Source organism: Podarcis vaucheri (assembly GCF_965113315.1).
Source record: "Podarcis vaucheri genome assembly, chromosome: 13".
NCBI classification, from domain to species: Eukaryota; Metazoa; Chordata; class Lepidosauria; order Squamata; family Lacertidae; genus Podarcis; species Podarcis vaucheri.
In genome coordinates, this window is record NC_138751.1 from 48,469,929 (window position 1) to 48,497,865 (window position 27,937).

At 42.8% G+C, this 27,937-nt stretch overlaps 2 protein-coding genes and 1 long non-coding RNA gene across 11 annotated transcripts; 2 read left to right on the forward strand and 1 right to left on the reverse strand.

Annotated features, from left to right (window-relative positions):
• CCDC122 (coiled-coil domain containing 122) lies at nt 1–27,935 on the forward strand (the record flags this gene model as incomplete). Of its 8 annotated transcripts, none has more annotated exons than XM_082195099.1 (5): nt 1–19; nt 21,214–21,329; nt 23,893–24,273; nt 25,775–25,891; nt 27,481–27,935. In XM_082195099.1, 5 exons carry the CDS (start codon nt 1–3, stop codon nt 27,628–27,630), a joined length of 783 nt encoding a protein of 260 aa, XP_082051225.1. In that variant the 3' UTR covers nt 27,631–27,935. The 8 variants fall into 8 exon arrangements, with proteins under 8 accessions (XP_082051225.1, XP_082051229.1, XP_082051230.1 ...); XM_082195103.1 differs by lacking the exon at nt 1–19 and adding an exon at nt 17,386–17,413; XM_082195104.1 differs by lacking the exon at nt 1–19 and adding an exon at nt 19,327–19,385.
• LACC1 (laccase domain containing 1) lies at nt 6,553–17,612 on the reverse strand. Of its 2 annotated transcripts, XM_082195012.1 has the most exons (7): nt 17,388–17,612; nt 17,335–17,354; nt 14,768–15,368; nt 13,716–13,897; nt 10,649–10,814; nt 7,914–8,139; nt 6,565–6,958 (listed from the first exon to the last, which is right to left on the reverse strand). In XM_082195012.1, the coding sequence occupies exons 3-7, from the start codon at nt 15,318–15,320 to the stop codon at nt 6,784–6,786; spliced, it is 1,302 nt and encodes a 433-aa protein (XP_082051138.1). In that variant the 5' UTR covers nt 15,321–15,368; nt 17,335–17,354; nt 17,388–17,612; the 3' UTR covers nt 6,565–6,783. The 2 variants fall into 2 exon arrangements, with proteins under 2 accessions (XP_082051139.1, XP_082051138.1); XM_082195013.1 differs by lacking the exons at nt 17,335–17,354; nt 17,388–17,612 and adding an exon at nt 15,929–16,039 and having other exon boundaries at nt 6,553–6,958.
• LOC309516408 lies at nt 8,091–10,796 on the forward strand. The gene is made up of 3 exons (XR_014212888.1): nt 8,091–8,226; nt 9,145–9,226; nt 10,682–10,796. It is a non-coding gene; the product is annotated as an uncharacterized lncRNA (long non-coding RNA).
• Nucleotides 27,936–27,937: the final 2 nt, after the last annotated feature.

Consider the following 27,937-nt stretch of genomic DNA (forward strand, 5'->3'; position numbering starts at 1 on the left):
ATGAGAGGGAACTCTGAAGGTAAGAGCAGCTCTGAGGCCCAGAGGAGAGGAGTGGCATAGAAATAACATCATCATCATCATCATCATTAGCATCACCTGTCCCTGGCTTGCCTTGTCCACAGTTGTTGATAGCATGGCAGATCCTCAGCTGCGGTCCGCAGATGCTATTTTCTGTTGTGAATAACTGGTTGGTAACTTCCTCTGTGTTTCCAGTGGTACCTCAGGTTAAGTACTTAATTGGTTCCAGAAGTCCCTTCTTAACCTGAAGTGTTCTTAACCTGAAGCGGACTTTCCCATTGAAAGTAATGGAAAGTGGACTGATCCGTTCCAGACAATGAAAAGCACCCCCCTAAAACAGCAAATTAACACAAATTTTACTAACAAGACCACTGATCCATAAAATGAAGGCAATAATCAATGTTACTGTACTATAAAATAAATAAGACAGTATTTTAGATGAAAAAATTAACATTTTTTCCCCCTTACGTGCACTGATTTGGGAGGGGGGGCTTTTATCCATTTCTGCAGTCACACAATCAACCAGTAGCTGAACTGGGTTCCACACAGTCATAAAAATGAAGTCACAAGCCACAGTCACAAAAGCAAAGTCACAAGCCAGTTCCATAAAATGAAGAACTAGTCACAGTCAAAAAACCGAAAAAGCCACACAAACCAAAACGCCAAAAAATAGCAAAAACAAAACGCCACCCGCGTCCCCAATAAAACAGTAAAAAATGAAAATGTGGTTTTTTCCTTACCTGCGCTGATGTTTGGATGGGGGCTCAGGGTCCTCTTCCACAATCACAATCGGCTTGGCTCCCGGCATTCGCGGAGGAATCAGAGAGCTCCGTAGGCCCCGCGGATGTTGGGGCTTGGCTCCAGGCCCCTGCAGGCCCCGCAAGAGGCATTTTAGGGCATATGTTGGAGGGTATTGTGTGGTTAGGCTATATAAGGGCCGTCCCTTATATTGGTGGGGGGTAGGAATTGGGGGAACTAAAAATTACTTTACCCGGTGCAGAAATGGCTTCCAAGCAATCCATCTGAATGATCAAATAGAAGTGATCTGTAAGTGCAAACATTCCCAAAAGAATATTGAAAGGAAATGATCGCCACTTGCTAAATTTCTGTCTGCCAGAAGGATGGTAAATTTAGAAACCAGTACAAAATGAAGGAAGGAAGGAAGGAAGGAAGGAAGGAAGGAAGGAAGGAGAGATAAGAAGAAATTCTGCTTTGCCTCCAACATCCTAACGGGGTTTGCATAACCCCTCATCCCCCTGAGAGTTCCAATATGGGAAGTTTATGGTGCTTTAATGCCCAGGGAATGGCAGGTGGAGGTGATGATTGATTAAATTTGTGTGCCACCCTTCATGCCGGCCATTTCAGCAACAGAACCCTCCTGGTCCGAAGGCCTCCTTTGCACCCTCCATTCTAGAGGTGGAAAGGAGCCCAGAGACCCCTTAGACCCCCAGCAAGAGGCCGAGGGAGACAGAGCTTTGCAAGCGGAGGCTGCTGCTCCAGTAAAGGTCTGGCTGCTTCTGTGGGAGCCATTGGCAGCAGCTCCGCCCACCCCAGAAGATGATGAGCTCTATTGGCTAGCCTGGAGTGTCAATCAGCCAGCTAGGGAGGGAGGGAGGGCTCAACTTGCAGGGTGCCTAGCCAGGTAGGCTGCGCAAGACAAGTAGGTTAGGGTGAGAGGAAAAGCTTTTACATTTATTTTTTTGCCTTCAAGAATGTGACCAAAGGCACCCCAAAGGGAGCAGGGGACTCTGTGCCCCCGAAAGGGAACCAATCCATCTTTGGAAGGTGTTATGTACAGTGGTACCTCGGGTTCAGTACTTAATTCGTTCCAGAGGTCCGTTCTTAACCTGAAACTGTTCTTAACCTGAAGCACCACTTTATCTAATGGGGGCCTCCCGCTGCCGCTGCGCTGCCGGAGCAGGTTTTCCGTTCTCATCCTGAAACAAAGTTCTTAACCCAAGGTACTATTTCTGGGTTAGAGGAGCCTGTAACCTGAAGCGTATGTAACCTGAAGCGTATGTAACCCGAGGTACCACTGTACTGAGTTGAATAGGATCCAAAATGCAGCACTCTGATTGGTCGTAGTGTAGCACCCTGCTTGTGGTTAACGCTTAGCTGGAATGAAATATTCAACGCAGCAATAGAGAAATTAAAATAATAATTTATTTGTCAGACAAATAAATGAGAGGCACAGTGGTATATGGTTACCAAGCTCTGGCCTGGTCTCCTGCCATTATGGCCAGCACTTATATTCCCTCAGCCCAGGCCCCTTGCTCCTCCTTTGGCTGCCTCTGTCCAATCAGCCTGGTTGAATTTCCTATTGGCTGATTGCTATAACCAATCCTAAAAGATACACCCATTTCCTATTGCCTTTTATGGGATACAAAAAGCTATATATTCTTCTATCTATAAACGACAAATAAGTAGTCATATATCTTACATTTGTCTCAACAAGGAACCTTAATTACCAGCTCACCTCTTGCCCTCCTTGCCCTATTGCCCTCCAAAACAGATGGTTAATAGTTTTAAATTTTTATCTTAGACAGATGTCAGGGATCTTGGGTTCACATTCTCATGCATCATCAATGAAAGATCTCCTTTTTGGAGGTCTTTAAACAATGGCCTGGCAACCATATATCAGGAGTGCTTGATGGCGTCTCCTGTCTGGCAGGGGGCTGGGCTCGTTTGCCCCTCTGGTCTCCTACAGCAATATGACTCTATGAAATAAGAATTTAACATTTATTTCTTTCTAGATCCTTTGCATAATTACATTTAAGCCAGTATATTTCATACATTATTATAGATAGCTTTTTAGAAGAATAAACCTTCTCAAAGTAAAAGGAAGGACTAGTTTACAGCCTCAAAATAAAATAGGAAAAAAGCCCTTCTCCAGCCAGTTGCTTTCTTTTCCATTTGCTCTTGGCCTTTAACCTTAGGAAGATATGGCTCAAGTTTAATGGAGGCACATGGTTTTATTTTACTATTTACCAAACTCTTAATTATGTAGGGTCAGTGTAACCTTGCCTGTAATTCCCTTTTTACGACTTTGAGAATTGTTTTCTGCTATAAATCAGGGGCCCCCCTTGTCCAGGAGGATAAACATCTTGCCAAAGTACTTAGGCAGCTGGTCTTCTGCCTGGCATAAAACATTTGAAAATCTTTAAGCTCATTTTAAAATACAGACCCTAATCAAACTATAAGCCTTGATAAAAATGCAGGCTATGATTAGATGCCTCAGTAGAACAATAGGATCTAGAATGCAGCAGTCTGATTGGTCCACGAGAGCCACCCAATCCAGCTCCAGGTGGAAGGGAATCCGCAACCTGATTGACCTACAGGAGAATTCCGGAATTAGCCAATCACGTGGGGCCCATTGTGTAAATTATGTATATAAAGCAGACATTCTGAGGGAACTTCCATTCCTCCTCACCACTATGAGCTGAATAAAGAGCATGAAATCCACTCTCGACTCTGAGTATATTTCACTGGCGACGAGGATGGGATCCCACTGAGCAGACCGCCACACACAGCACCGTAGCACCGCCACCTGCCGCACCGCTGCCTCACACCGTGTATCCAGGCTTCAGCTCCGGGACACAAGGAACTCAGAATGGCAACTGACAGTAGCTTCTTGCCGTTCAACCCAGCACCAGGAGACTGGGAAGCGTACGCTTCCCGTTTCACCTTCCTCCTAGAAGCCAAAGGGGTCACCAACGAAGAAGGCGCCAAGAAGAGGGTGATATTCTTCAGCGTCTGCGGAGAGGAGACGTTCAAAATCGCCCGGGCTCTCCTTGTGCCTGAAGACGCCGCTACTTACAAAACAATAATGGAACGGCTGAAGGGGCATTCCTTGGGCAGCCCGATTCCCCAGGAGGACTTCCAGGCTTCCTGGCCCTTCTGGCCTTCTTCCAGGAGAGGCTGGTTCTCTATCCTTGGCCACCTGGGCCTTGGGACCTCAGCTAGAGTCCCCCAGAACGTGGCAGAGCCTCCCTCCGTCTCTGCACAGCTTCTTCCTGGGGCGTAGACTCTCCAAGCGCCCCTCTTTTCCAGGGACTGTCCTGGATTTACAGAAACCGTCTCGGTTCCTGGTTTGACCCCAGAACACCCCACTTTTCCTTAAAGGTAGGTCCAGTCACAGACGATTTTGGGGTTGCAGCGCTCATCTTGCTTTATTGGCCGAGGGAGCCGGCGTGCAGCTTCCGGGTCATGTGGCCAGCATGACTAAGCCGCTTCTGGCAAACCAGAGCAGCTCACGGAAACGCCATTTACCTTCCCGCCAGAGCAGTACCTATTTATCTACTTGCACTTTTTGGTGTGCTTTTGAACTGCTAGGTTGGCAGGAGCAGGGACTGAGCAACGGGAGCTCACTCCATCGCAGGGATTCGAACCACCGACCTTCTGATCAGCAAGTCCTAGGCTCTGTGGTTTAACCCACAGCACCACCCGTGTCCCTTCACTTTTCCTTAGGATGTCCCTATTTTCATCGGAAAAATGTTGGAGGGTATGGAGTTATGTGACCCCTGAACCACGGAGCGAAGTACCGGTAAATATACAGCCTTTACAAGATGTCTGAAGGCAGCCCTGTATAGGGAAGTTGTTTAATGTTTTATTATGTTTCTATACATGTTGAAAACATCCCACAAACCACTGCCCACCCAAGAAGCATCATACATACATCACAGAAAGAGGCAGTCTTGTCTCCTGGCTTGTCTCTTGTCATGATACCTGACAATGTTTGCTGGTTGCCTTTTCCTGGCCAGTCTGAGCCGTTCCCTTGAAATGGTAAAAACCTCAGTTCTTGAATCGATTGTCACAGATCTACCCCTATTTATGTGAGAGGTTTATAGCTTTGGAAGGATTTGTAAGTGAAAAGAACTATTGGGAAAGGTTTTTCCTTCAACTGCAGAGTATATATCTGGGGTCATAAAGAGGGTCAAGATGGCTTTGGGATTGCTCTGTGAACTCAAAGAAAGTGTCTTTTTTCAGGAAAGAGTTTATAATTTTTGAATGGTGAAGGATTGGTTTTTCTCTAGGGTGCGTGTCTGCTATGTGTGCACCTCAAGATTTGTGTAACACTCATGGCAACTTTTGTGCCCAGCGCCTGCAAGCCCCCTACTGTGACATCACAGAATGCTTGCAGTGTTGTTGTTTTTCAAAACCCACCAGTGTCTGCTCAGCAGGAGCAGAACTGAGCTGCTTCTGCGAGTGAAGTGAAGGGCTATTTCTCAGAAGGGGAAAACCTGGGAGAGATTAGGGTTCAAATACCTCCTTATTAAGCTGTGAAGCTAACTGGGTGACCTGGGGTCAGGTTGTGGGGATTAAACGAGAAGGTGAGAACTATGTATGTCACCTTGAGCTCTTTGGAGAAAAAGATGGGCTATCAATTCAGACGCCCTCAGAAGGTGGTGGACTCTCCTTCTTTGGAGGTTTCTTATATACAGAGGTTTCTGCTGTAAACTGCCTCCTGTGATGTATGTATGATGATTTTGAGGTGATCTTTGGCTAAGGGGCTGGGCAATGTCAAAAGTCTTTCAAGGTTCCTGCACACTTTGGTTCAGCGTCTCTCGCGCCTTGGAAGGAGGGGAGGGAACTCTGTTGCAGCAGTAAAATAAAGATCTGCCTTGCTTTCCACTGGATCCTGCCTCCATCCATTCTTCTCTGACTGATCATGGTCTTAAGGGAATCAGAGTCCCATGGGGAGTTGGGGAGCAAAAGCCAAACACCAATTTTTACATCATACTGAAGTCAGAAGGCTGACTAATATGCCCACAAGGTTTGGGTGGCAATAATAGTAGTTTTTTGTTGTTTTTGTAATAGGAAAAGAGTAAAATTGTGTACCACACAAATAGGTTGTTGTATTGCTTGCTGGCTGGTGGCTGCTTAAGCAGCTGGAAACGATAAATAATAATAATGTCAGAAAAAACATAATTGTGGACCTGACTGCTTATGATAATAAAGTACTGGGCTATGTGCAGTGTATTCACAACAAACACAACACGGTGCCAACACAGACAGACAAAGAATACTGAACGCAGCTGTAAAAAAACAACTCACAAACTTTACCTAAACACTAAAAGCCAAAAGAGTTTTCTGTATCATTTAGGCCAATAATAATAATAATAATAATAATAATAATAATAATAATAATAATATAATATTATTTATACCCCGCCCATCTGGCTGGGCCTCCCCAGCCACTCTGGGCGGCTTCCAAAAGAATATTAAAATACTGTGATACATCAAACATTGAAAGCATCCCTAAACAGGGCTGCCTTCAGATGTCTTCTAAAAGTCTGGTAGTTGTTGTTCTCTTTGACATCTGGTGGGAGGGCGTTCTACCGAGAAGGCCCTCGGCGCTGGACCTCAGCGTCCGGGTAGAACGATGGAGGTGGAGACGCTCCTTCAGGTATACTGGACTGAGGCCGTTTATTTATTTAAATATATTTAAAAGCATTTATAAACTTTTTACTTTTTTTTAAAGTGCAACATAGAAGCAACATAGAAGCAAGTTCATTAAAGTAAAAATACAATAATATAAACATATCCCTGATATTTTGCAGTGTTTTGTACTAGTAGTGTAAGGTTAAGCACACTTAGATGGAATTAAGTCCGATCAAAATAAATAGGACTGCTTTTCTAAGTAACTATATTATATAGACAGCTTGGAACTATAGCTGACCACAGGAAGAACTCAGTATCAGTAAATATAATCCATTTGCCCCAACAGTTTCTACCAGATTATTGCATAAATATGAAGATAAACCCTCAGTCTCTAATTGATATGAAGCCAATCTGTGTTCCAAAGTTCTCACCATCACGGACATGAGAATAGAATTTATCAGGGGAACATGATGTACAGACAGTTACATTTTGGTTCTGGTCTGTTACAGAGTCATCCTGGATGTTCTGAGGCAGAACCCCTCCAGTCTCCAGAAGAATACTAATAAAGAAAGAAAAAAAACAGGGATGATGGATTATTAAATGGACAGTTATTAGAGGGTAGTTATTATATATACACAAGATATTACTTCCAATATCTTAGGGTTAAAATCTTTTCATATGGCACTAAGCCCCAAGACCTCCTTCTGCCTATAGTGTGTTTAAAATTGGGAAGTTCTGATTTATAACTGGGGATCATAAGATAACATGTAACCTTAAATATGTAATATGGGAGAGTATACAGTGGTGGCCTCCGGCTTCTTCCTAAAACACCCTCAAATGGGTACAATGCTCCTCACTGCCAGAGAGGCTGAGATTCAGTGCTGACCACCAACCATGGCTCAGCCAGGAGAGCCTGACTTTTAACCTCAGGATTGTGGGTTTGAGCCCCACTTTGGTTGAAAGATTCCTGCATTGCAGGCGGATGGGTTGTCCTTGTGGTCCCTCCACAATTCTATGATGCTAAAGGAAGAGTTAAGAGCCTAAGCCCTGCCACGAACTCCATAGCGGCAGCAGCACCCCTTCTGCTCTGCTTTCGTTGGGACTCCTAAGTGGTGGACATACTATCAAAGGCTCATTGGCATGGATAGCCAAGGCCATCGCTACCAACAACGCTCTTTGGAAAACAGGACAGTGGATGGGAAAGGCCTCCTTAGAGGACAGTGCAGTAAACTGGGTGCAGATAGTACAGATAGTGAGAATTGGCCCTTGGATGCACATCTAATTAAACCTGTGGGGCCTGATTCAGCCAAGTGAAAGGAAAGCGGAAGGCTGCTTCTGTGGGGAAAGGGATGGGCAGGGAGACAAAGAGCCCACCCTCTTCTTCTTCTTCTGTAATGGCATCCATTAACCAAAAGGGAGCAAAACACACAGAGTGAATTTTTCACAGCCTCACATTTGTGATGTGCCAAACACCAAAAACTCTCCCAATTAAGAATAAGCATAACCAAGCTCACCGTGTTGCTCTTCTGAGGTCAATGTACGGGGTTGACGATTCATAAAGTCTTACGCACTTGGGATCAATCCTAAGAAAACTTTTTGCCGATTCCCGAGGCAGTTTAAAGCAACAGGGCCCAACCGACGGCCCCAGGACCACAAGGATATCCTTCACGTCGCAACCGTATTCAGTTACCATGGCGTTAATGACAGCCATCGATACTCCTAACAACGTGCCTTGCCAACCTTAGAAGCAAGGAAAGAAAAGGAAATCTTGCAGCTTTCAAAATTGAAAAGCAAAAGAAAACCCAACCTACAAAAGTTGCATTCAATGTACAGTGGTGCCTCGCAAGACGAAAAACTCGCTAGACGAAAGGGTTTTGCGTTTTTTGAGCTGCTTCGCAAGACGAAGTTCCCTATGGGCTTGCTTCGCAAGACGAAAAACGAAAACGTCTTGCAAGTTTGTTTCCTTTTTCTTAATACCGTTAATACAGTTGTGACTTGACTTCGAGGAGCAACTCATAGAACGCAGTGTGGTAGCCTTTTTTGAGGTTTTTGAAGACTTTGGTGATTTTTGAAGCTTTTCCAAAACTTCTTTTGCAGCCATTTGGTAAGTTAAAATTTTAAAACTTTTTTGGGGGGTTTTGGATTTTGGGTTGGGGTGTTTGGAATTCAAGGACTTGGTGTTGGGGAGGGGTTTGCAAGAATCTGGAAGCTTGCGTGTTTTTTCCCCTGCATTTTTATGATTTTCTGTGACCATTGGGCCACTCTGCTGCTTTTTTAAAAAAATTCTGGATGTGAATTTCTGTGTGGTGGGTGGCTGGGGGAACAGTTGAGGAGGGGGTTCTTCAGCAAGAAGCAAAGAGTGGAAGAGGAACCTTCTTCGAGTTGTCCCCCAGAGTCTTAGAAAATGTACTGTACACTTTGTTGATTTTTAAATGTTTTTCTGTCATGTTTAGAAACTTAATTTATTGTTCCTTCAATTTTTGAAATGCTCTTTACAGTATCTGTGACTTTAAAGAGCACTTAAGAAACTCTTGTTGTACCAAATTTGGCTTTGTTTGGACTTTTTTTGACCATAGGAACGCATTAATTGAATTTCAATGCATTCCTATGGGATTTCGTGCTTCGCAAGACGAAAAATTCGCTAGACGAAAAAAACTCGCGGAACGAATTAATTTCGTCTTGCGATGCACCACTGTATTATTATTATTATTATTATTATTATTATTATTATTATTATTATGTGAGGAAGCCAGAAACTAGCAGCGATCGACAGAATAGAAAGCTAGCCACTATGTTCTGCATTGCTGACAAACATCTGAAGAAGCAGGTAAGTTTTGGCAGTTTTAAGTCAGTGGTTTTTATTCACACAGTGTTCCCAGTTGCGCCTCAGCTGTGCCATATCTACATGAAACTGCCAAGAATAGACCCACATCCCATGTCATTCTGCCCTCCTTTGGGAGAAAGGGTGCAATATGAAGGCAGCCCTGTTTAGGGAAGCTTTTAATGTTTGTTGTATCGCAGTATTTTAATATTCTTTTGGAAGCCGCCCAGAGTGGCTGGGGAAACCCAGCCAGATGGGTGGGGTATAAATAATAAATTATTATTATTATATAAATTCAACCAATAAAATAACTATATTTTGATTCTTCAGTTGAACTGGTTAAAGATATGACACAATCCAACGGAAAACATTTTTTAATTCCCAGAATAGTCAAAGGGTCTTATCTTTGGCTGCATCAGTCCATTAGAAAATAGCATTACAGTGGACGCTCGGGTTGTGAACATGATCTGTGCGGGAAGCATGTCCGCAACCCGCAGCCTGCAACCCGCAGCGCTGTGTCTGTGCGGGTTGCGATTTGGCGCTTCTGCACATGCGCAAAGCACAATTTAGCACTTCTGCGCATGCGCCAAAACCCGGAAGTAACCAATTCCAGTACTTCCGGGTTTGGCGCGGTGTGCAACCCGAAATCACACAACCCGAAGCATCTGTAACCCGAGGTATGTCTGTATAAACGTTATGCTATAAATAGAGATTCAGGATTAAACAGTGAACTGAAAACAAAAATTCAAGGATAGCCATACCTGTATTTACCGTATTTTTCGCTCTATAAGACGCATTTCCCCCACCAAAAATTAAGGGGAAATGCGTGTGCATTTTATGAAGCGAATGCAGGCTCCTTGGCTTCAGCGATAGCAACGCAAAGCCTCCGAAGCGCAGTGGGAGCGCTCCCTCCGCACTCCGGAGGCTACGCGTTGCTTTCGCTGAAGCCTGGAGAGCGAGAGGCGCACTGACCCCTCTCGCTCTCCAGGCTTCAAAGATAGTTGCCTGAAGCCTCCGGAGCGCAGCGGGAACTCCCACTGCGCTCCAGAGGCTTCAGGTTCCTTTCGCTGAAGGGTAAGTGCCCCTTCAGCTAAGGCGCAGCGCCCCTTCAGCTAAGCGGGAGGGGAAATGGAAGGGGCTCCGTTTCTCCTGCTCCTTCGCTGAAGGGGTGCTGCACAGAGAAGGGGAGAATTTTTTTGCTTATTCTCCCCCTCTAAAACAAGGTGCGTCCTATGGTCGGGTGCGTCCTATAGAGCAAAAAATACGGTGAATGGAATGAAGGATGGGGTGGGGACTGACGGGAAAATTCAGAGCAAGAAAGCACACCCAGGGCAGGGCCAGAGTAGAAACAGAGAAATGCATAAAAGGAATGACGGTTGTCCAGTGGTTTTCTTGACCTTTGCAAAGCAAAAAAAGGAGTCATGTTACCTGAATGAGCAGCACCACATGCTTTCTTGACAGGATCAGCGAAAAGCACAGGGATGCAGTCTGCTCCAGGGGCAGCGAGTGTAACACCTTTCTGGTTAGTCACTATCCCATCGTAGTTATCCGGCTCGGCCTTTCCCATGACCCAAACATCACTGGCGTGGTTGACCTGTTAACACCAAGAGAAGGCAAGGCAATCTGAAAAACTGAAGTTAGGCGTGCTCTTTTGCTCCTGTATTTCCCGAGGCAACACTTCTGCCTAGCAATATTGAGCAAGTCAAAGTGACACAATTGACTTCCGAAGCCTCGAATGGTCTGCAGCCAGGATATTTCAAGGACTGCTTACTGCCTATTTGGAAATCCTTCTGTGTTGAACCACCACCATCTCAGGTATGGTGGGGGTTCATAAGGGGGGAAAGTGGTGTCAATTTTTTGAAATCCCTTCCCTGAAGAGATTTGCTTAGCTTCTCCGCTTTCGATTTTAACCAAGAAATTAACCCTTTCAGGGGCAGCCAGCCATTTATTTTCTAAACCCATTTAGTTCTGCTCAGTGGCATCCAAGGCAGAAGGGCGTTTCGAGACAGGATGATGAGTTCTCAGATCTTTTAAAGGCTTTGTCAAAGATGAGGCAGAAGGAGAAATCCTCACCAGGCAAGAAGCAGTCTGGGCCATTATCGTTTTCCCCCGTTTCATGAGAAGTCTAAAGAACCATTCCGCTTTATCAGTGTTATGACCATGATTACATTTGGCTTATTTTGTGTCAATTGCGTCAAATACCTGGGATAGCTCAGCTGGAAGAGCATGAGACTCCTAATCTCAGGGTCATGGGTTCGAGCCCAATGTTGGGCAAAATATTCCAGCAATGCAGGGGGTTGGACTAGATGACCCCCAGTGTCTCTTCCAACTCAACAATTATTTGATTCTAATACAAGTGCTGTGAATGGCCTGTATCTGAGGGGCTGTGATGACCCACTAAGTTGCATCCTGCAGGGATAAATGCCTCACCCTGAAGAGAGACTGCTTCCCATCACTCATTTAAGGGTTGGACAACCAGGAGCAGGAAGAAAGAAAAGAAAAATCTGTTCCAGGATCTGTTTCTTACTGCTCTGCATGGGCACCAGGGCACACTAGCAATCAGCAACAGGAGGGCATCTTTTGCACATATTTTTTCCAAATACATTCTGACGAGTTTCCCTCCCCCCCCAAAAAAAATGACCCCTGAATTTTTGAATTTTATTGATATTGATGCTGCATTGTATTCTATGCTGTTTTATGCTGTTTTAAAGTGGCATTTTAATCAATGTTTTATATTTGCTGTTAGCCGCCCTGAACCTGGTTTTTAAACCGGGAAGGGCGGGGTATAAATAAATTATTATTATTATTATTATTATTATTATTATTATTATTATTATTATTATTAACTATTGGTGGTTAGTTCTGTCCCAATGAAGCCAGGTTGTACCTTTTCCTATTATTGTGATTCACAATTGCTACCTCCACATACTAAAAGCATTTCTATTACCAAATGGGCAATCCTATATCAAGATCCACTGGGATGAGAAGGTTAGGGTCCATTGGATTGCTAGCTGAGCCAGGAGGTTCCTGGAGCAGCCGGACTACACAGGCTGAACTCCCTTATCCTCAGCTCAGCAGGAGACAATCTGGAGCAGGCATAGGCAAACTCGGCCCTTCAGATGTTTGGGGATTACAACTCCCATCATCCCTAGCTAACAGGACCAGTGGTCAGGGATTATGGGAATTGTAGTCTCAAAACATCTGGAGGGCTGAGTTTGCCTATGCCTGGAGTATCTTCCTCAGCCTGGCTTAGCCAGAACAGAGACAGCTGAGCTGAGCTTGACTGGTCTTAAACTGGCATAAGCCCTGAAACAGGGTGGCATTTAGGCTGAATCCTAGTACTCTTCACATGACTCAACAACTCAGTGAAACTCAAACACAATAATATAATTTCTTGGCTGCTTTTCATTCGCATGAATCACAAAGCGGCTTACAAACAATAAATAACAGTGACATACTAGAACATCACAAATGCAACTTGAAGCAGACAACATAAATCTTGTGCACAGGATTAGTCTCCATGTGGATGAGCCTCAGTGCTGGGAGAACGGCTGAGTTTTGTTTCACTTTCAAAGCATCTCTGCTTCTCACTACATTCCAAGCAGAGATCTTTGTTCAAAAACAAGCTCTTAGTTGGTTTTGGAATAAATCGGCTTATAACCGCGACTCATGAAGCTGGTTCCTCTGCTGAGAATATATGACAATATAAAGGTGGGGATAAAAGACAAGGAAGGACCACAATCAGCAACTGGAATATCTAAAGATTTTGTTTTCAACAAGGGGGGAAAAAGGAGTAGAAGTGAAAACCAGACCTGAAGTCATTTCCTCTGATCTGAAAACCCAGGTCCTTAGTTCCAGATGGTGGGAGTAGGTGGGCTCATTACTGGGGGCTTTTCTGTATAGAATTTGTTAAAAATACACTTCATTGCCAATGTGTTTAGCACTGCAACATGTAAGCAGATGTGAAGGCTCAGCCCTAGCAAGTATTATCCTGACAAAAATTTGGGAGTATTGCAGAGTCTTTTGGTCTGAGTACAAGAAGTGCATGATGAAGTAATACTTTTGACTACCGATCCTGCTGATGGCTTAACTTCACGGCCATTTATTTATTTAAAATACCTCTCATCTTTCCACAACTGCTCAAGATCGCTCATAGCATCTATTTAAGACAATTACGTTCAGCAAAAACAAACCTAAAGCTGAACACTTTTTAAAAAGAAAACTTTAAAAGAACATATCCAAATTCAAAGCAGCAAAGGTCTCTGTCAGGTCCAGGAGGGACACTGATTACCTCTTGGACAATACTTGTCCACAAAGAAAGGCCAATTTCCGAAAAAGGATTAAATCAGATGTTTGAGGCTCTTGGTGGAGATCTTAAAAAGCCTTGTCATGGGTTGTTGTGACCCTGAATGGACTCCTGTGCCTTTAAGAAAAGCATAAACAGAAGAAGTCGCACTGAGAATTTCCCCCTTAGTTTCAGTTTTCTTTGCCTTACCTTTACCCTATGATATGCATCAGGGTTGAATCCAGCAGCAGCAGCTAGCCTGCGAAGATTTTCCTTAACCACAATGGGTGGGTCACGTCGTTTAGAACTACTGAAGAGATTGAAAGAGCTCAACGTCGGTATATAGGAGATGCCGCCCGTTCTTGTAGTGAATCCATGGAGGAAGATAGGATCTAGCAAAAAGAACAAGAAGTGGGGAAGGAAATCATGGTTATGCAGGCCTAATATCACCCAAAGTATGCTTCAGGGGAGCAAGAATTTGGCATAAAGCTGGGATGGGGGAGATAGGCTGGCATAACTCTGGATGTGCTAAGGAGGAGGGAATTAAACAAGCATAGTCTGACTGCACTGGGAAGCTTCTGAGATTCACTGAACCCAAACCTGCAGCAGATCTTAAGTCTCCAAATCTATTCCCATCTCTCTAACACACAATCTGGTTTAAAACCAGTTACGGATAACTTCAACCTGCCAGTAAAAATTCCAGCAAAAAAATCCCTCCAACTCAAAATTCACACATTACTCTCCATTATTTTGTCCAGCTCTATTGGAAAACTAAAGAATTTTGAATCAGGCTTCTTCTCATGACCTTTGCCACCTGCTTTTTATACTCAGAACTTAGTGCCTCCTGTTGCATTTTATCTCTATCCATAGCAGTTTTTGCCCAAACACAGAAAATTATGCAAAAATCCTAACTATTGCTAAGAATAGTAGGCAAAATGTACGATTACTGGGGCAATCTGACTTTTCTTGCTGAAGAAAGTCCTGGTGGTTGAGGATAGATTGAAGTGCATGTGCAGTCATGAATACAAACAAAAGCTGTTTTTCTAATGAAATGTGCATTTAAGAACCAAACGATTATTGAATGCTTCAACTCAGTAGACATGCTTGCTTTTTTTGGTGGAGCCTGACATTCAGAACTCTGTTTTTTCCCCCTCAAGCACAACCAGAATCATACCAGGTATCGAGCAATAAAAAAGGACATTTGAAAAAAGAAAAGGACTGCAGTACTACTAATATGATTTTTACACATATTTTTTTGATACCTGGGATCAATGAAGATTTGAGAATGGTAAGTTCCCCTTTCAGACTAGGAAGGCTCTTCAAAAATATCGTTATCTCAGTTTGGATCTTTTCTCTGTCTTGGTCTGTAAGTGGCATTAATTCACCTTGCAGTTCTGCAGATTTTCTGAGGTTGTTTTCTTCACAGTTCATCTGAAAATCTTTAAACTCAAACTGGTAAACACTAGTAAAAAGTTGATTCACGTACTCTATCATTAACGGTTTTCTTTGCGCTGGTGCGATTACTTTAACAGTGTCGATGTCTTTTTCATCGAGTTTTTGTTTAATGGTGTATAAGACAGCAACTGTATTTTTGGCACACACAACCTCAAGTTTCCCTGGACCATGAAAGCTTTCTATTGCTGTATGAAATACATCTCCACAATTCCCTTCATGTCCAAAGGTTTGGCAGCACATAAGGTAAACAGGGTAGTTCTCCCCCAGAGTTTCTAATGTTCTGATCACCGATGCCTGGGTCCAGTTATTCCACGACCTGGGTCCAAAGATGCACAAATCAATCAAGACTGCCTTCGCCATATTCTATGGACAACACCTGATGATGGTAAACGTGGGGTGATCGGCTGGCTGGTGGAGGGGAAAGAGTAAGCGATAGAGAATGCATTATCAAAGAGCATTATCCTTTATTCTGGCAGATCAAGCAGATAAAATGAACAATCCAGAAAGGGATTCACAATCCGATGACACAGAAAACAGCAGCAGCCTATCACTGAGTGCAGAGCAAAGTTTTATCATATTTCGAGACCCACCAAGGACTTATGAAGGGAAACGTCTGAATCAAGTTTCAGCTCCTTCAACTACACTGAAGGACTCTCTTACGAAGCTTAATAAAAGGAACAGATATTGTTTCTTAATGCAGCGGTTTGTGATGAAATCTTTTTGTTTAGGCAACTTTATCCAGACATGCGGATGTTGAAGCATTTCCATCTATTTTTAGTTTATGGCAGATTTTGTCTTTAAAATGTTTTTAATTACTAGGTTTTAACTGGTTTTATTGGTAATTTTAAAATTTCCTGTAAACCTCTGAGAGGTTTTGTTACAATCAACCAGTACATTATTTATTTATTTTTTGTAAATAAAGAATAAATTGAAAAACTCAAAGGCTAAATAGTATGCCTGCTGCTTACCTGGGAGTAAATCCCATTAATTTCGGCGGGGCTTACTTGCAGGGATACATGATGTGATCAAGCTGTGTGCATGTTTGCTAGGATAAGACCCTTTTCTACTGTGGAAAGGAATAGAAAAATTCAAAAAGCTAAAGCAGACCTAACTTGAATGGAATCTAATTTTTAAGAAATTATGTTTAGGATCCGAACGTGAAGTCTACTAGGGCTGCCATCGTATGTGCATTATAATATCCTGCTCCCACCGGAAACAACCGTGGGGGTGGGGTGGGGGAGCATAGATAGGATGCATAGTTGCAGACAAGACCTGCCAAAAAAACCACCAAAGAATCTTGCTGGCTAAAAATTGGAAAACACACGAAGTGCCAACAGTGGAGGAATGGCAGGTGAAGATGGTGGACTTTTGGGAGCTAGCCGACCTGACCGGAAGAGTCTGTGACCAGAAGGAGGAGGAGTACCAGGAGGAATGGAAGAAATTTTAAGACTATTTAGCTAAATATGCTAAGATAATGTAAACAGAAATACTTGCAAGTACCAGATAGGCCTAGGATTTAAATATGTGATGCTATAGAATAATATGTCTAAAGTAAAAATGAAAAGAAAGATGTTAATTGACTAAGTAAATTATATGTGAAAATAGTTTTGGAAAACTGTTACCATGATATACATTGAAAGTCAGCTTGGGGGAGTCGAGGTCATGTAAAGAAAAGTGGAATTATTACACTTAAGATTTATGTTTGTTTGTCTGTCTGTTTGTTTATAAATATGGAATAATAATAAATATGGAAAATCAATTAAAAAATTGGGGGGAAATAATCTATTTATGTACGCTACAACAGTGGCAAGAGTTTTGCTAGTGCAAGGATGGAAGAATGAGGAAATCCCAACGAAAGAACAGTGGCAAGAAAAACTGATGAGCTATGCGGAATTGGCTGAGTTGACATACAAACTGCGTAATAAGGACAACCGTGACTTCAAGGAACCTTTTTACAAATTATCTAAAAAGACAACAACACGATTTGGACTCCTTGGCAGGTTTTGAAGAAACATCCACAAAGTTATCAGTTGAATATATGATAGATAAGGCAACGATATGTACAATTTTATAATATGCAGAGGATAATATGTGCAATGAAATCAGGGAGGGGAATTGAGGGCAGTCCTGGGGGGGGGGAGGGAGAAAAAAGGGGGGGAATGTAAATGGTTAGGTTGATCGATAATCTGTTTGTTAAAATCGTTCAATAAAAATATATTAAAAAAGAACAAGATAGGGTGCATGGCTGCAATCCTAAACACAACTAGGATTTCAGTATCAATGGCACGTTCAAGGGAACTTAGAACTGAAAAGATATATAAATAAAGCCATTAAACGACCCCCCCCCCCACAGGAAACTGATGCATTTACTTACTGATCGGGAGAAAACAGTTTGCGCCTCCCAGAAGTATCCGCGCTGCGCCGCAAGCTGCGTCCTCTTCGCTTCGTATAACGTGAGAATGCAAAAGCCACTTCCTGAAAATGCCAGCTTGCAAAGGCGCGGGGGAATTCCAAAGTTTGCGCAGGGAGGCGCTAACCCAATTAATTTCCGCGAAGCGGCTGGACCAGAAGAGCAGGACTTCGCTTCCCCAAAGGGCGGCGAGCAGAGCGGGCCAGGATCCCCGCTTCTCCCCCGAGAGGAAGGCAGAGCTGCAGCCCGCAGCCCGCCGGGAAGAGCGCTGCAAAAAGGAGGGCGCCTCGGGGATCTTCTGCAATTCGGGCAAAACACACACAGAGAAAAAAAACACCCAGAAAAACCCACCCTTTTCGTTTTGGAAGCCTGGAACAACTGCTCTGCAAATGCTGGCGCCCCCGGGCGCTCAGCTGGAGAAGGAGGGCCGGCACCTCTCCTTCCCAGTGGGGCGTCCCGGTCGGAGGGCGCCCCCAGCGGCTCCTCGAGGAGCTGCGCCAATAATAATAATAATAATAATAATAATAATAATAATAATAATAATAATAATAATATATTATTTTTTAAAAAATATGATATTTATTACATTTTACAAACAATAAAAAGTTACAAAATTAAAAAATAGGAAATAGAAAGAGTAACAATAATAATAAAAAAGAACTAGAAAAATACAAAGACAAAATACATAAGAAGTAAAGAAAAAGTTAAAAAGAAATCAATATTTTCATGTCTTATATTTCATTACTTGTTTCCTGACCTCCTCACACACCCCTTTTTTTGTATTCCAGTTCACATGGTTAATTCAGCAAATCCTTACCCTCTATCATTTATCTTCACTTAATATCTTATAACTATATATTTCCAATCATTGTCAATCCATATTTACATATTCTCGCTAATCTTTTTACCAATACCGCTTGTTTTCAATCCAACATCCCTTTAGCATTCATTAATTTTACAGTATTTCTGCAAGTAGTCTTTAAATATTATTATTATTTATATTATTGTTAATATAATAATAATATACCCCCCCCATCTGGCTGGGCTTGCGGAAATTAATTCAATAGGGCTTGCTGGCTTCTTGTCCCAGTGCCGGGTTTTACGTACAAGCTAAACAAACTTATAGCTTAGGGCCCCACTCTCTTGGGGGCCCCCAAAAAAATTAAAGGGGAAAAAAAACCTTGGGTGTACATTTCCAAAATATAAGATAAAAAACAAAATAAAACCTAGCTACAGCAACCGTGTTTTGTGTTGTGTAGGCTCCTATGATGTAAGTCATGGACCCTGCCTGCTAGCCTGCTCCCTAAAACATTCTTGCGGGGAGTGGGGGGGTTATTGGGTTGTTTTCTATTTTGATTACATATTTTGTGGTTTTATACTCTGATTTTGTTCTGTTGAAGCGCCCTGAGACCTCCTGGTACAGGGTGGTATATAAATTCAGTAAAATAAATAAATAAGCAAGCCACTAAGTAACAGCCTGAGCTAAAAACACCATTTTAACTGATCGCTGAAAAGGCGAGCCGTTAATCTGTTGAAACGGACCCACCTGGGCCCATTTGTTTTGTCTTTTTTTATAAAATTTTTATTGGTTTTTCACAATTTATATAAACACACACAATACACAATGCAAACATACCAAAACATAGACAACATGTATAATTTCAAATCCTTTTTTCTTAAACCTTACTTTGCCGACTTCCCCGTACCTCCCCTTTCTGCATCCCAATTCCCAGATTTATTTCAGCAAATCCTCCCCCTTGCTTTTATCTAAATTTCCCTTGTTCTTTTCTTTTACTTAATCTTCCACAGCTGTAATCCCCTGTTTTCTATAACTTCAACATTTTAGCCCTCATTAATTTTACAATATTTCTTAAGATAAATTTTAAAATTCTTCCAATCTTCTTCCGCCGTCTCTTTCCCCTGGTCTCACCTGGGCCCATTTGAAGCGGCATCTTTTGAACGGCCGTGGCGACATATTACTGATTTTTGCTGAATTTGGGGTGGAAGAGGAACCAGTTAAGATATTAACTGAGCCAAAATTTTGAAGAAAAGAAAAGAAATTAACTGAGCCGATAGGCCCAAGAGAAAGGGGAGGAAAAGAGGCCACATTGGGAAAAATACGAGGTTTTGTGATTAAATTTAAACTGCCACAGGCCTCAATTGGCTGCTCTTTACATTTATCGACGGCTTCATTTTACGAGGATAAGAGTAAACATGCATAACGTGGTCACCAAAAGACAGATAAAATTGTCAGGTTTTTTGACACCGCATTGGCTGAACCCCTTTTGCCTCTGAAATAAATGGCATGCGATTTTATTTCTAAGCCCATGTCATTAACTGAGTCAACTCTTTTCTGTGGTTTTGCCACCGTTTTTTTCCTGTCCGGTCTCCTCAAGACCTGACTTGAGGAAGTCTTTGTGGAATAAATTCTTTTTTCCTCACCTCAGTCCGTCAGTTTTCGATGATAAGCTATTTATCAGTTTACATAGAAGGTCTTGCCAACTACTATTCTGTTGTGAGGGAATCATATTCCCACACAGAAACGGAAGGAAACTCACTCACATAATACTTCTGCTGTCATACAGATTGTGAACTATCTCAGCTAAGGTCTGGTTCAAATAGTCTCGGAAAGGCATTGAAAATCTATTTAATGTTGATAAGTAATTTCTATTTGCATTCGTTATTTTGAATCTCTCAGTGCCCTCATCATTGCATGTCCTTCTATCATTATATTTGCTATTATAGCTAGCTTGATAATATAAAATTATGAAATTAACATTTAAAAGACAAAACAATGGCAAAATAATAATGCAATTTATTTGATAGAGATGATCCTGGAAACTTTCAGAACAAAATGGAGGACGGGATAAGCAATCAAAGGAGCCTCTAAAAATGTGCACTTTATAGAAATGTGCACTTTGGGATCCAAGCCCATTTTTTCAAGAAAAATAATGTGTTCCTAAGGTTTCTGCAAGGAAAAGTCAACTTGCCAAACCCATCTTTGTGTGCATATGCTTTAAAGCTTGTTTGAAGCTCATTTCTCTGCCTCAAAGAATTCTGGGTACTGTAGTTAAACCCTCAAAGAGCTACAATTACCAGCAAACCTTAACAAACTACAGTGCCCAGAATTCTCTGAAGGGAAAATGTGCGCTGAATGTGCACAATGTCTAGTGTGTATACAGACATGCTTTAGCATCTTCCCTCTGCAAAGGGATTTCTTCTGGAGAGGATTTTCAGAGTGTAGGGCTACAGGAAGAGAAAGATGAGTTGGGCAAGTTGCTTTTTGGATACAATAGAACATACTTTCCATATCATACTAAAATATGTGAATATTTAACATTTATTCACAGGACCCTACTTGTATGCACTCAACTTTCAAAGCAGCTCTTCAAATAGCAGGACTTATGTTACATTTAGGGACGCGGGTGGCGCTGTGGTGTAAACCACTGAGCCTAGGACTTGCTGGTCGGAAGGTCGGCGGTTCGAATCCCTGCGACAGGGTGAGCTCCCAGTGCTCAGCACCAGCTCCTGCCAACCTAGCAGTTTGAAAGCACACCAGTGCAAGTAGAAAAATAGGTACTGCTCCGGCGGGAAGGTAAACAGTGTTTCTGTGCGCTGCTCTGGTTTCGCTGGCTTAGTCATGCTGGCCACATGACCCGGAAAAACTGTCTGCGGACAAACATCGGCTCCCTCGGCCAGTAAAGCGAGATGAGCACCGCAACCCCAGAGTTGTTTGCAACTAGACTTAACTGTCAGGGGTCCTTTACCTTTACCTTTTTATGTTAGATGTAGTTTTCAAAGCTGCTTCTCCCCAACTCTTTCTGTCTTTTCTTCTTCTTTTAGGCATGGCTAATCCAAGTTCATCGTTGTTAGATGAAGCTGTGCAGCAAATAGCAGAACAACAACATGCTCAAGCCTCTGAAATAGAAAGCAACAAGGCTGTCCTTATTAGGTTGCAGGTAATATGACTTTTGGGATGTGGGTGGCACTGTGGGTTAAACCACAGAGCCTAGGACTTGCCGATCAGAAGGTCGGTGGTTCGAATCCCTGTGACGGGGTGAGCTCCCGTTGCTTGATCCCTGCTCCTGCCAACCTAGCAGTTCAAAAGCCCGCCAGTGCAAGTAGATAAATAGGTACCAATCCGGAGGGAAGGTAAACGGCGTTTCCGTGCGCTGCTCTGGTTCGCCAGAAGCGGCTTAGTCATGCTGGCCACATGACCCGGAAGCTGTACGCCGGCTCCCTCGGCCAGTAAAGCGAGATGAGCGCCGCAACCCCAGAGTCGGTCACAACTGGACCTAATGGTCATGGGCCCCTTTATCTAATACTGTATGACTTTTAGAAAATGACACCTGCACAAAAGGAAATGCCATCCTGAATCTCTGCTCAGTTTCAGTTCAGATATATGGCTTAGTCAAGAATTGTCCAAGAGGGCAGTTTTTAGGACTCATCCAATTGAAATTACAGTGGTACCTTGGGTTACATACGCTTCAGGTTACAGACTCCGCTAACCCAGAAATAGTACCTCGGGTTAAGAACTTTGCTTCAGGATGAGAACAGAAATCGTGCTCTGGCGGTGTGGCGGCAGCAGGAGGCCCCATTAGCTAAAGTGGTGCTTCGGGTTAAGAACAGTTTCAGGTTAAGAACGGACCTCCGGAACGAACTAAGTACGTAACCAGACGTACCACTGTACTTCTGTATATGACCAAACACAGTTTGATCTGGTTGTGTCAAACCCAACCATAAATATGGAATGAATGTAAGCTCGTAAGGAGAGCCTCCTGGATCAGGCCCGCATCCTGTTCTCAAAGTGGCCAAGCCGATGCGCTTAGGAAGCATGCATGCAAGGCCCAAGGCTCAGGGCCGTCTTTAGCAGATGCAACGCCGGAGTGCAGATACCCGCCCAGTACCCCCAAATTACCACGGATAGTGTTGGGGTGGCTGTGGCTGCGCACTGCCAGCCATCTGGGGGGGGGGGACACTCTCCCCCATGCCGCTGTAGGAGAGCGATCCCCGCAGAGGCTTGGGCGTGAAGTTGCGCCCCTCCCAAGCCTCCACGGAAGGAGAGCGCAGCTTCCCCCCGAAGCCTCCCCAGAAGGAGAGCGATCCCCGCAGAGGCTTGGGAGGAAAGCTGCATGTCTGCCAGCCTTATTGTTGGTGGGGCACAGCTGGCAGGCATGCAAGGAAAGGGGAGGCCGCTGGCAAAGCCGTGTAGCTCCCCCACTTGCTGGGGCACCCCTGAGAGGCCTGCGCCCTGGCGCGACGCACCACTAAGCCCTATGGGAAAGGCTATATAGCACTACAGCATTTACCTCTTTCCAGTTGTCTGTACCGTATGGAGGAGGATTTTAGGGACAAGTTACCGCATTTTTCACTCTATAAGACGCACCAGACCATAAGACGCACCTAGTTTTTGGAGGAGGAAAACAAGAAAAAAAAATATTCTGAATCTCAGAAGCCAGAACAACAAGAGGGATCGCTGCGCAGCGAAAGTAGCGATCCCTCTTGCTGTTCTGGCTTCTGGGATAGCTGCGCAGCCTGCATTCGCTCCATAAGACGCACACACATTCCCCCTTACTTTTTAGGAGGGAAAAAGTGAGTCTTATAGAGCAAAAAATACGGTACATATTTTTTTCTTAGAAGAGCAGCAATTTCACATTCGAGTTCTTTAAGAATTACTGGGTGGATTGTTACTTGGACCCACCAACCTGTCAGTTTTATCTTGTCATTAAGGCCTGGAACCTCATCTCTTGTCAACTCTACTTGCCCCAGTTCCTTGGACTCTCTCTCCTCCTGCGTACATTAGTTCAGGCACAAGGATATGTCCTATGTCTTCTGCCCTAAAGACAAGTGGGAAAAGTCGTATGATTTCCTGCAGTCTCCTTGCCCCAGCACCCTAGAAGAAGACTTGAAATACAGCAAATTGGTGGGAAGTTTTTATTTATTAAAATAATAACAATTAGATGATCTGCAGTATAAAAGTCAATTCGAACAAGTGTGGGCAGGTGAAGATAGTTTTTTCTCCTATCGGCATGTGTGCACACACATTTTGTGGCTTCTGAGCCAAGGACTGGAATAAATCACCTTCCTTGCTGTTCTAGAGTCATTTAGGCTACCCAGAAAAGAAGTCTGTCATGTGGTAGGGGAGGGGAAGCAGATGCTGTTTGAGGATGACAATTCCAAGCTTCCCTTGAATGTAAAGAACTAATCATGTTGATTGGGTATTGTGACATCACAGATCATTTTAATCAGGAAAGGCCAACAGCAAAACAATAAAATCATTCTTTTCAATTTAATAAATTAGAAAGCCAAATTTCGAGATAAAGCAGAGTCATATGTACTTTTTTACAGTGCTATAAATTTTTATACTACTAATTATAATGCTTTCACAATTTTGTTTTCTTTTAAATAAATGAAAATAGCTAGTTAACTAAACCTCAAGCAATTACACCATTGTATAAATAGTTTAATGCTATCCACCAAAAGTATTAACTTTTCACTGTATATTACTATATTTTCCCATAGACTCAGCTTCAGGATCTTGAGGCACAAATGAAACTTGTTATGGCAGACAGAAAGGCAACAGAAAGGCAAATGTATCATCAAGATGAAGCCATAATAAGTACAAAAGATCACTGTGAAAATCTGGAGGTTCAGATCACAGCCTTGTATGTTGAGAATCTAAAGCTTGCGTTTGATACGGAAACACTGCAAGAAGAGTATAAACTGATGCTTCAAAGAAACAGTGCCTACTATGCAAAAATGGCTGCTCATAGAGACCACTTTGTGGAGGCAGAAAACAAATTGCCACTCATGACTGAGCTCACTAAGAAAAAAGCTGCAGTCAAAGAGATGATTACAAACAAGGAGGAATTAATGTCTGTTCTTCAGAATCCAGAAGTACCGGTAAATACTACTAACCATAGAATCATAGAATCATAGAGTTGGAAGAGACCACAAGGGCCATCGAGTCCAACCCCCTGCTAAGCAGGAAACACCATCAGAGCACTCCTGACATATGGTTGTCAAGCCTCTGCAGTCTCAGGTCCAATTAATTGGCAATTCTCCTTGACATCTGGGGGGAGGGCATTCCACAGGGTGGACACCACCACTGAGAAGGCCCTCTGCCTCGTCCCCTGTAACTTTACACAGTGAGGGAGCCACCAGAAAGCCCTGGGAGCTGGACCTCAGGGTCCGGGATGGAGGTGGAGACATTCCTTCAGGCATACTGGGCCGAGGCCATTTAGGGCTTTAAAGGTCAGCACCAACACTTAGAATTGTGCTCAGAAACGTACTGGGAGCCAGCGTAGGTCTTTCAGGACTGGAATTATATGGTCCTGGTGACCGCTCCCAGTCACCAGTCCAGCTGCTGCATTCTGGATTCGTTGTAGTTTCTGACTCACCTTCAAAGGTAGCCCCACGTAGAGCGCATTGCAGTGGTCCAAGAGTGTACCACTCTGGCGAGACAGTGCACAGGCAGGCAGGGTCTCAGCCGGCATAGCAGGTGGAGCTAGTGGTCAGCTGCCCTGGACACTTCTCTGTGTATGTCAGTGTATGTGTTTGGGTGTTGTAGAAGTAGCCCAAAACCACAGCAAAAGTAAATAGCCAACTGGTGGCTGGCAACCTTTTGACTTAGCAATGTAGAATACACAGTAGGAACAAAGTATGAACTATACAGAGCATATCTAAAGCAAAAATTAAAACTGCTTAACTAATTTCAATATACATGTCCTACATGGGTATCACAGACATGTCCAAGTCCATGAAGAAATCAGGAATAGCAACAGTACCCAAGGCTTCAGCTGTGAGAAGTAGTAGCTGTACTTACTTATAATGTCCTGTTGCTGCAATCTGACCTCAAGTGATGACACTTTCTGTAGTAGCAGCTTTGGGTGTCATTTCAATCAGGAAATGAATTAGGATCAAATGCCCCTCAGAGCTGCTTAGCTTATGAGATCAGGAGCATCCCATAACTGCTTTAAAACAAAGAGAAAATATTGGGAGGTCCAATTATGGATCTCCTCTATCACATCTAATTTGGGTCTAAGAATCAACATGCTTGGACATGGAAAACCACATTAGTTGCTAAGCACAGTATTGCATGCTTGAAAAGCCAAAGTTCTGTTTCTGATGAAATTTGGGTATTCAACAACTTTAGATATTACTTTTAAGAGCGAGTTGATCTTGGGAGATCATGTGAGGATCATGTATCCTACCCATTCTATGTTTATTTTGTTTTTCATTTCTCCTTGTGTTGTCGTTCATTTGCCAATTACTATTTAGATTCAATTTTGGCATTTACTTAAAACCTCTAGCACTGAATCTTGAAACAATCCCAATTGTCATTTAAATTCCAAAACGATCTGTGAACATAAAAATATTTTCATATTCTTTTATCTATCTGTAGGATGAAATCGCATATTTGGAAGCTGAAATTAATGCGTTGAAAGAAGCGATCAATGGAAAGGAAAATGCACTTAGAGACGAAAGAAATGTGCATGCAAGGCTTCAAAAAGAAATTCAGGTGATTTTCAGTCAATAGATCATCATCAATCTTTATTACGGTCCAGAGACCCAACAAATCATTACAAAGCAATGCACAATTCATACAGCCTACCTCCAGGTTAAACAAGCATTTTGTTCAGAATATAGGGATCATTTGTTCTTGCAACCACCGATAAAAACTTTGCCACTGCTAATGTTCTAGCATTTGTCCGGTCTTCCAATAGGAACCTGACATAGTGAGCCTCTGATTTTCCTGGGAAAGGTACCAGCAAGGGTAATATCAGTTCAGCCCTGGCTTGCTCATATTTTGCACAGTGCAACAAAATATGTTTTATGGAATCGATGTCTTGAGCACACGAGCAAAGTCAATAGAATAGAATATGTCACCAGCTGTGGTGTGGTTCATGTCTTCTAGAAAAAGAACTCTTAATTCTAAAACTTATACATTTTTGAAAAATCCCAGTAGTCTAGGAATATGAATAAAAACAAATCAGTATTGCTGGGGTTCTCTCCCACCTCCATTCCACAAACACAGAACATCAAAAGCTGGTATTTTACTTTATTGCAATGTGGAATAGTTATGATATTCTGTTTATTGTTATTTATTATTTATCACATGAACCACTTGCTTGACAATTTGTATCAGTAGCGCATGATGAGCTGGAAAAATATTGCTATGTTACAGAATCAAATGTTGGGTACCAGTATTGTGAATATTTGGGTCTTATTGACTCTCAACATAGACCCTGGTGGTTGTGTCGTCTGTTTGACTGTGTACTATAAATCAGCACATAGAGGAGCTAATTGATCTTTGCGCAAATGACTACAACATATTGATTCCTAAAATGGTACATTGGTGAGTCAAACAAACATTGTGTGTGGGTCCTCTCCACACTGGTTATACAGTGGTACCTCAGGTTACATACACTTCAGGTTACATATACTTCAGGTTACAGACTCTGCTAACCCAGAAATAGTACCTCGGGTTAAGAACTTTGCTTCAGGATGAGAACAGAAATCGTGCTCTGGTGGCGCGGTGGCAGCAGGAGGCCCCATTAGCTAAAGTGGTGCTTCAAGTTAAGAACAGTTTCGGGTTAAGAACGGACCTCCAGAACAAATTAAGTTCTTAACCCGAGGTACCACTGTATTGTTGTAACCTGCTCTGAGACCTTCTGGGGAAGGGCAGGAAATAATAATAATAGATAACATGAGCAATGCAAATGAGGGTTTAATAACTGCATGCAAAGAAATTTTAATGAAGCTCCAAAAAGTTGTGGTAGGTATCTCAAGATATCTCTGTGAAGTCCAACAGGAGTCTGCCTTGCCCACTTTGGTGTGACGTTTTGGAGTAGTCTGCTAGCAGTATGCTGACAATACCCACTCTCTCTCTCTTCTGGCCTCATGGTCTTTCTCTCTACACAGTCAGAATGACCAACCGTCAGGGATGATGGAAGGGGCGGTATTTAATCCCATACATGTCAACTCAGAAATAAAACCCACTGTGGGAGAGAACTGTATCCTAAAAAACCTTTGTGACCTTATATCTGTTTGCTGTATGTCTGTTGTGCTCAAGCATTTCTCAGCTGTGTTTATTCTTATTGTTAACAGGTGCAGAATAAAAGATATGAAGCTATACTAAAGCGTTTGCATTGTCAAGTGAACAAATTTCAGTCCAGCAAAAGACAGCGGCGCTGTAACCTTCAGCAAATGGAAGAAAAAGTAGCAGAACTAAGGAATCTCCTTGAAGCAACTGATTGATAGACTATATGGTCATTTTAAGGATATGGTCCGCTCTCTTTATGTAACAAAGCGTTAAGTTTGTCTTATACTTACTGTTCATGGAGCTTTCCTTTCTCCTCAACATTTTCTTTCTGATACTGTCTTTTCCCCATTTACAAATGCACTTTTTACCTACACAAGAGTCACTGTGATGCAGAAAAGCATTGAAGTAGGGGGGAAACAGAAGTTCACGCCACCTGCTTACTCTCTGATTTGCTGTTCTTATAAAACTTGGTTGTGCTATTTGAATTTAAGCCCCACAAATATAAAGAAGCCACCAGATAGA

Coding starts and splice junctions, on each gene's coding strand:
- LACC1 (XM_082195013.1), bottom strand. CDS start 15,320: ATGGCGAAGGCAGTCTTGATTGATTTGTGCATCTTTGGACCCAGGTCG. Junction 10,815..13,715: donor ATGCATATCATAGGGTAAAG/GTAAGGCAAAGA, acceptor TGGTGTTAACAG/GTCAACCACGCCAGTGATGT. Junction 8,140..10,648: donor ATGTGGTGCTGCTCATTCAG/GTAACATGACTC, acceptor CTTGCTTCTAAG/GTTGGCAAGGCACGTTGTTA.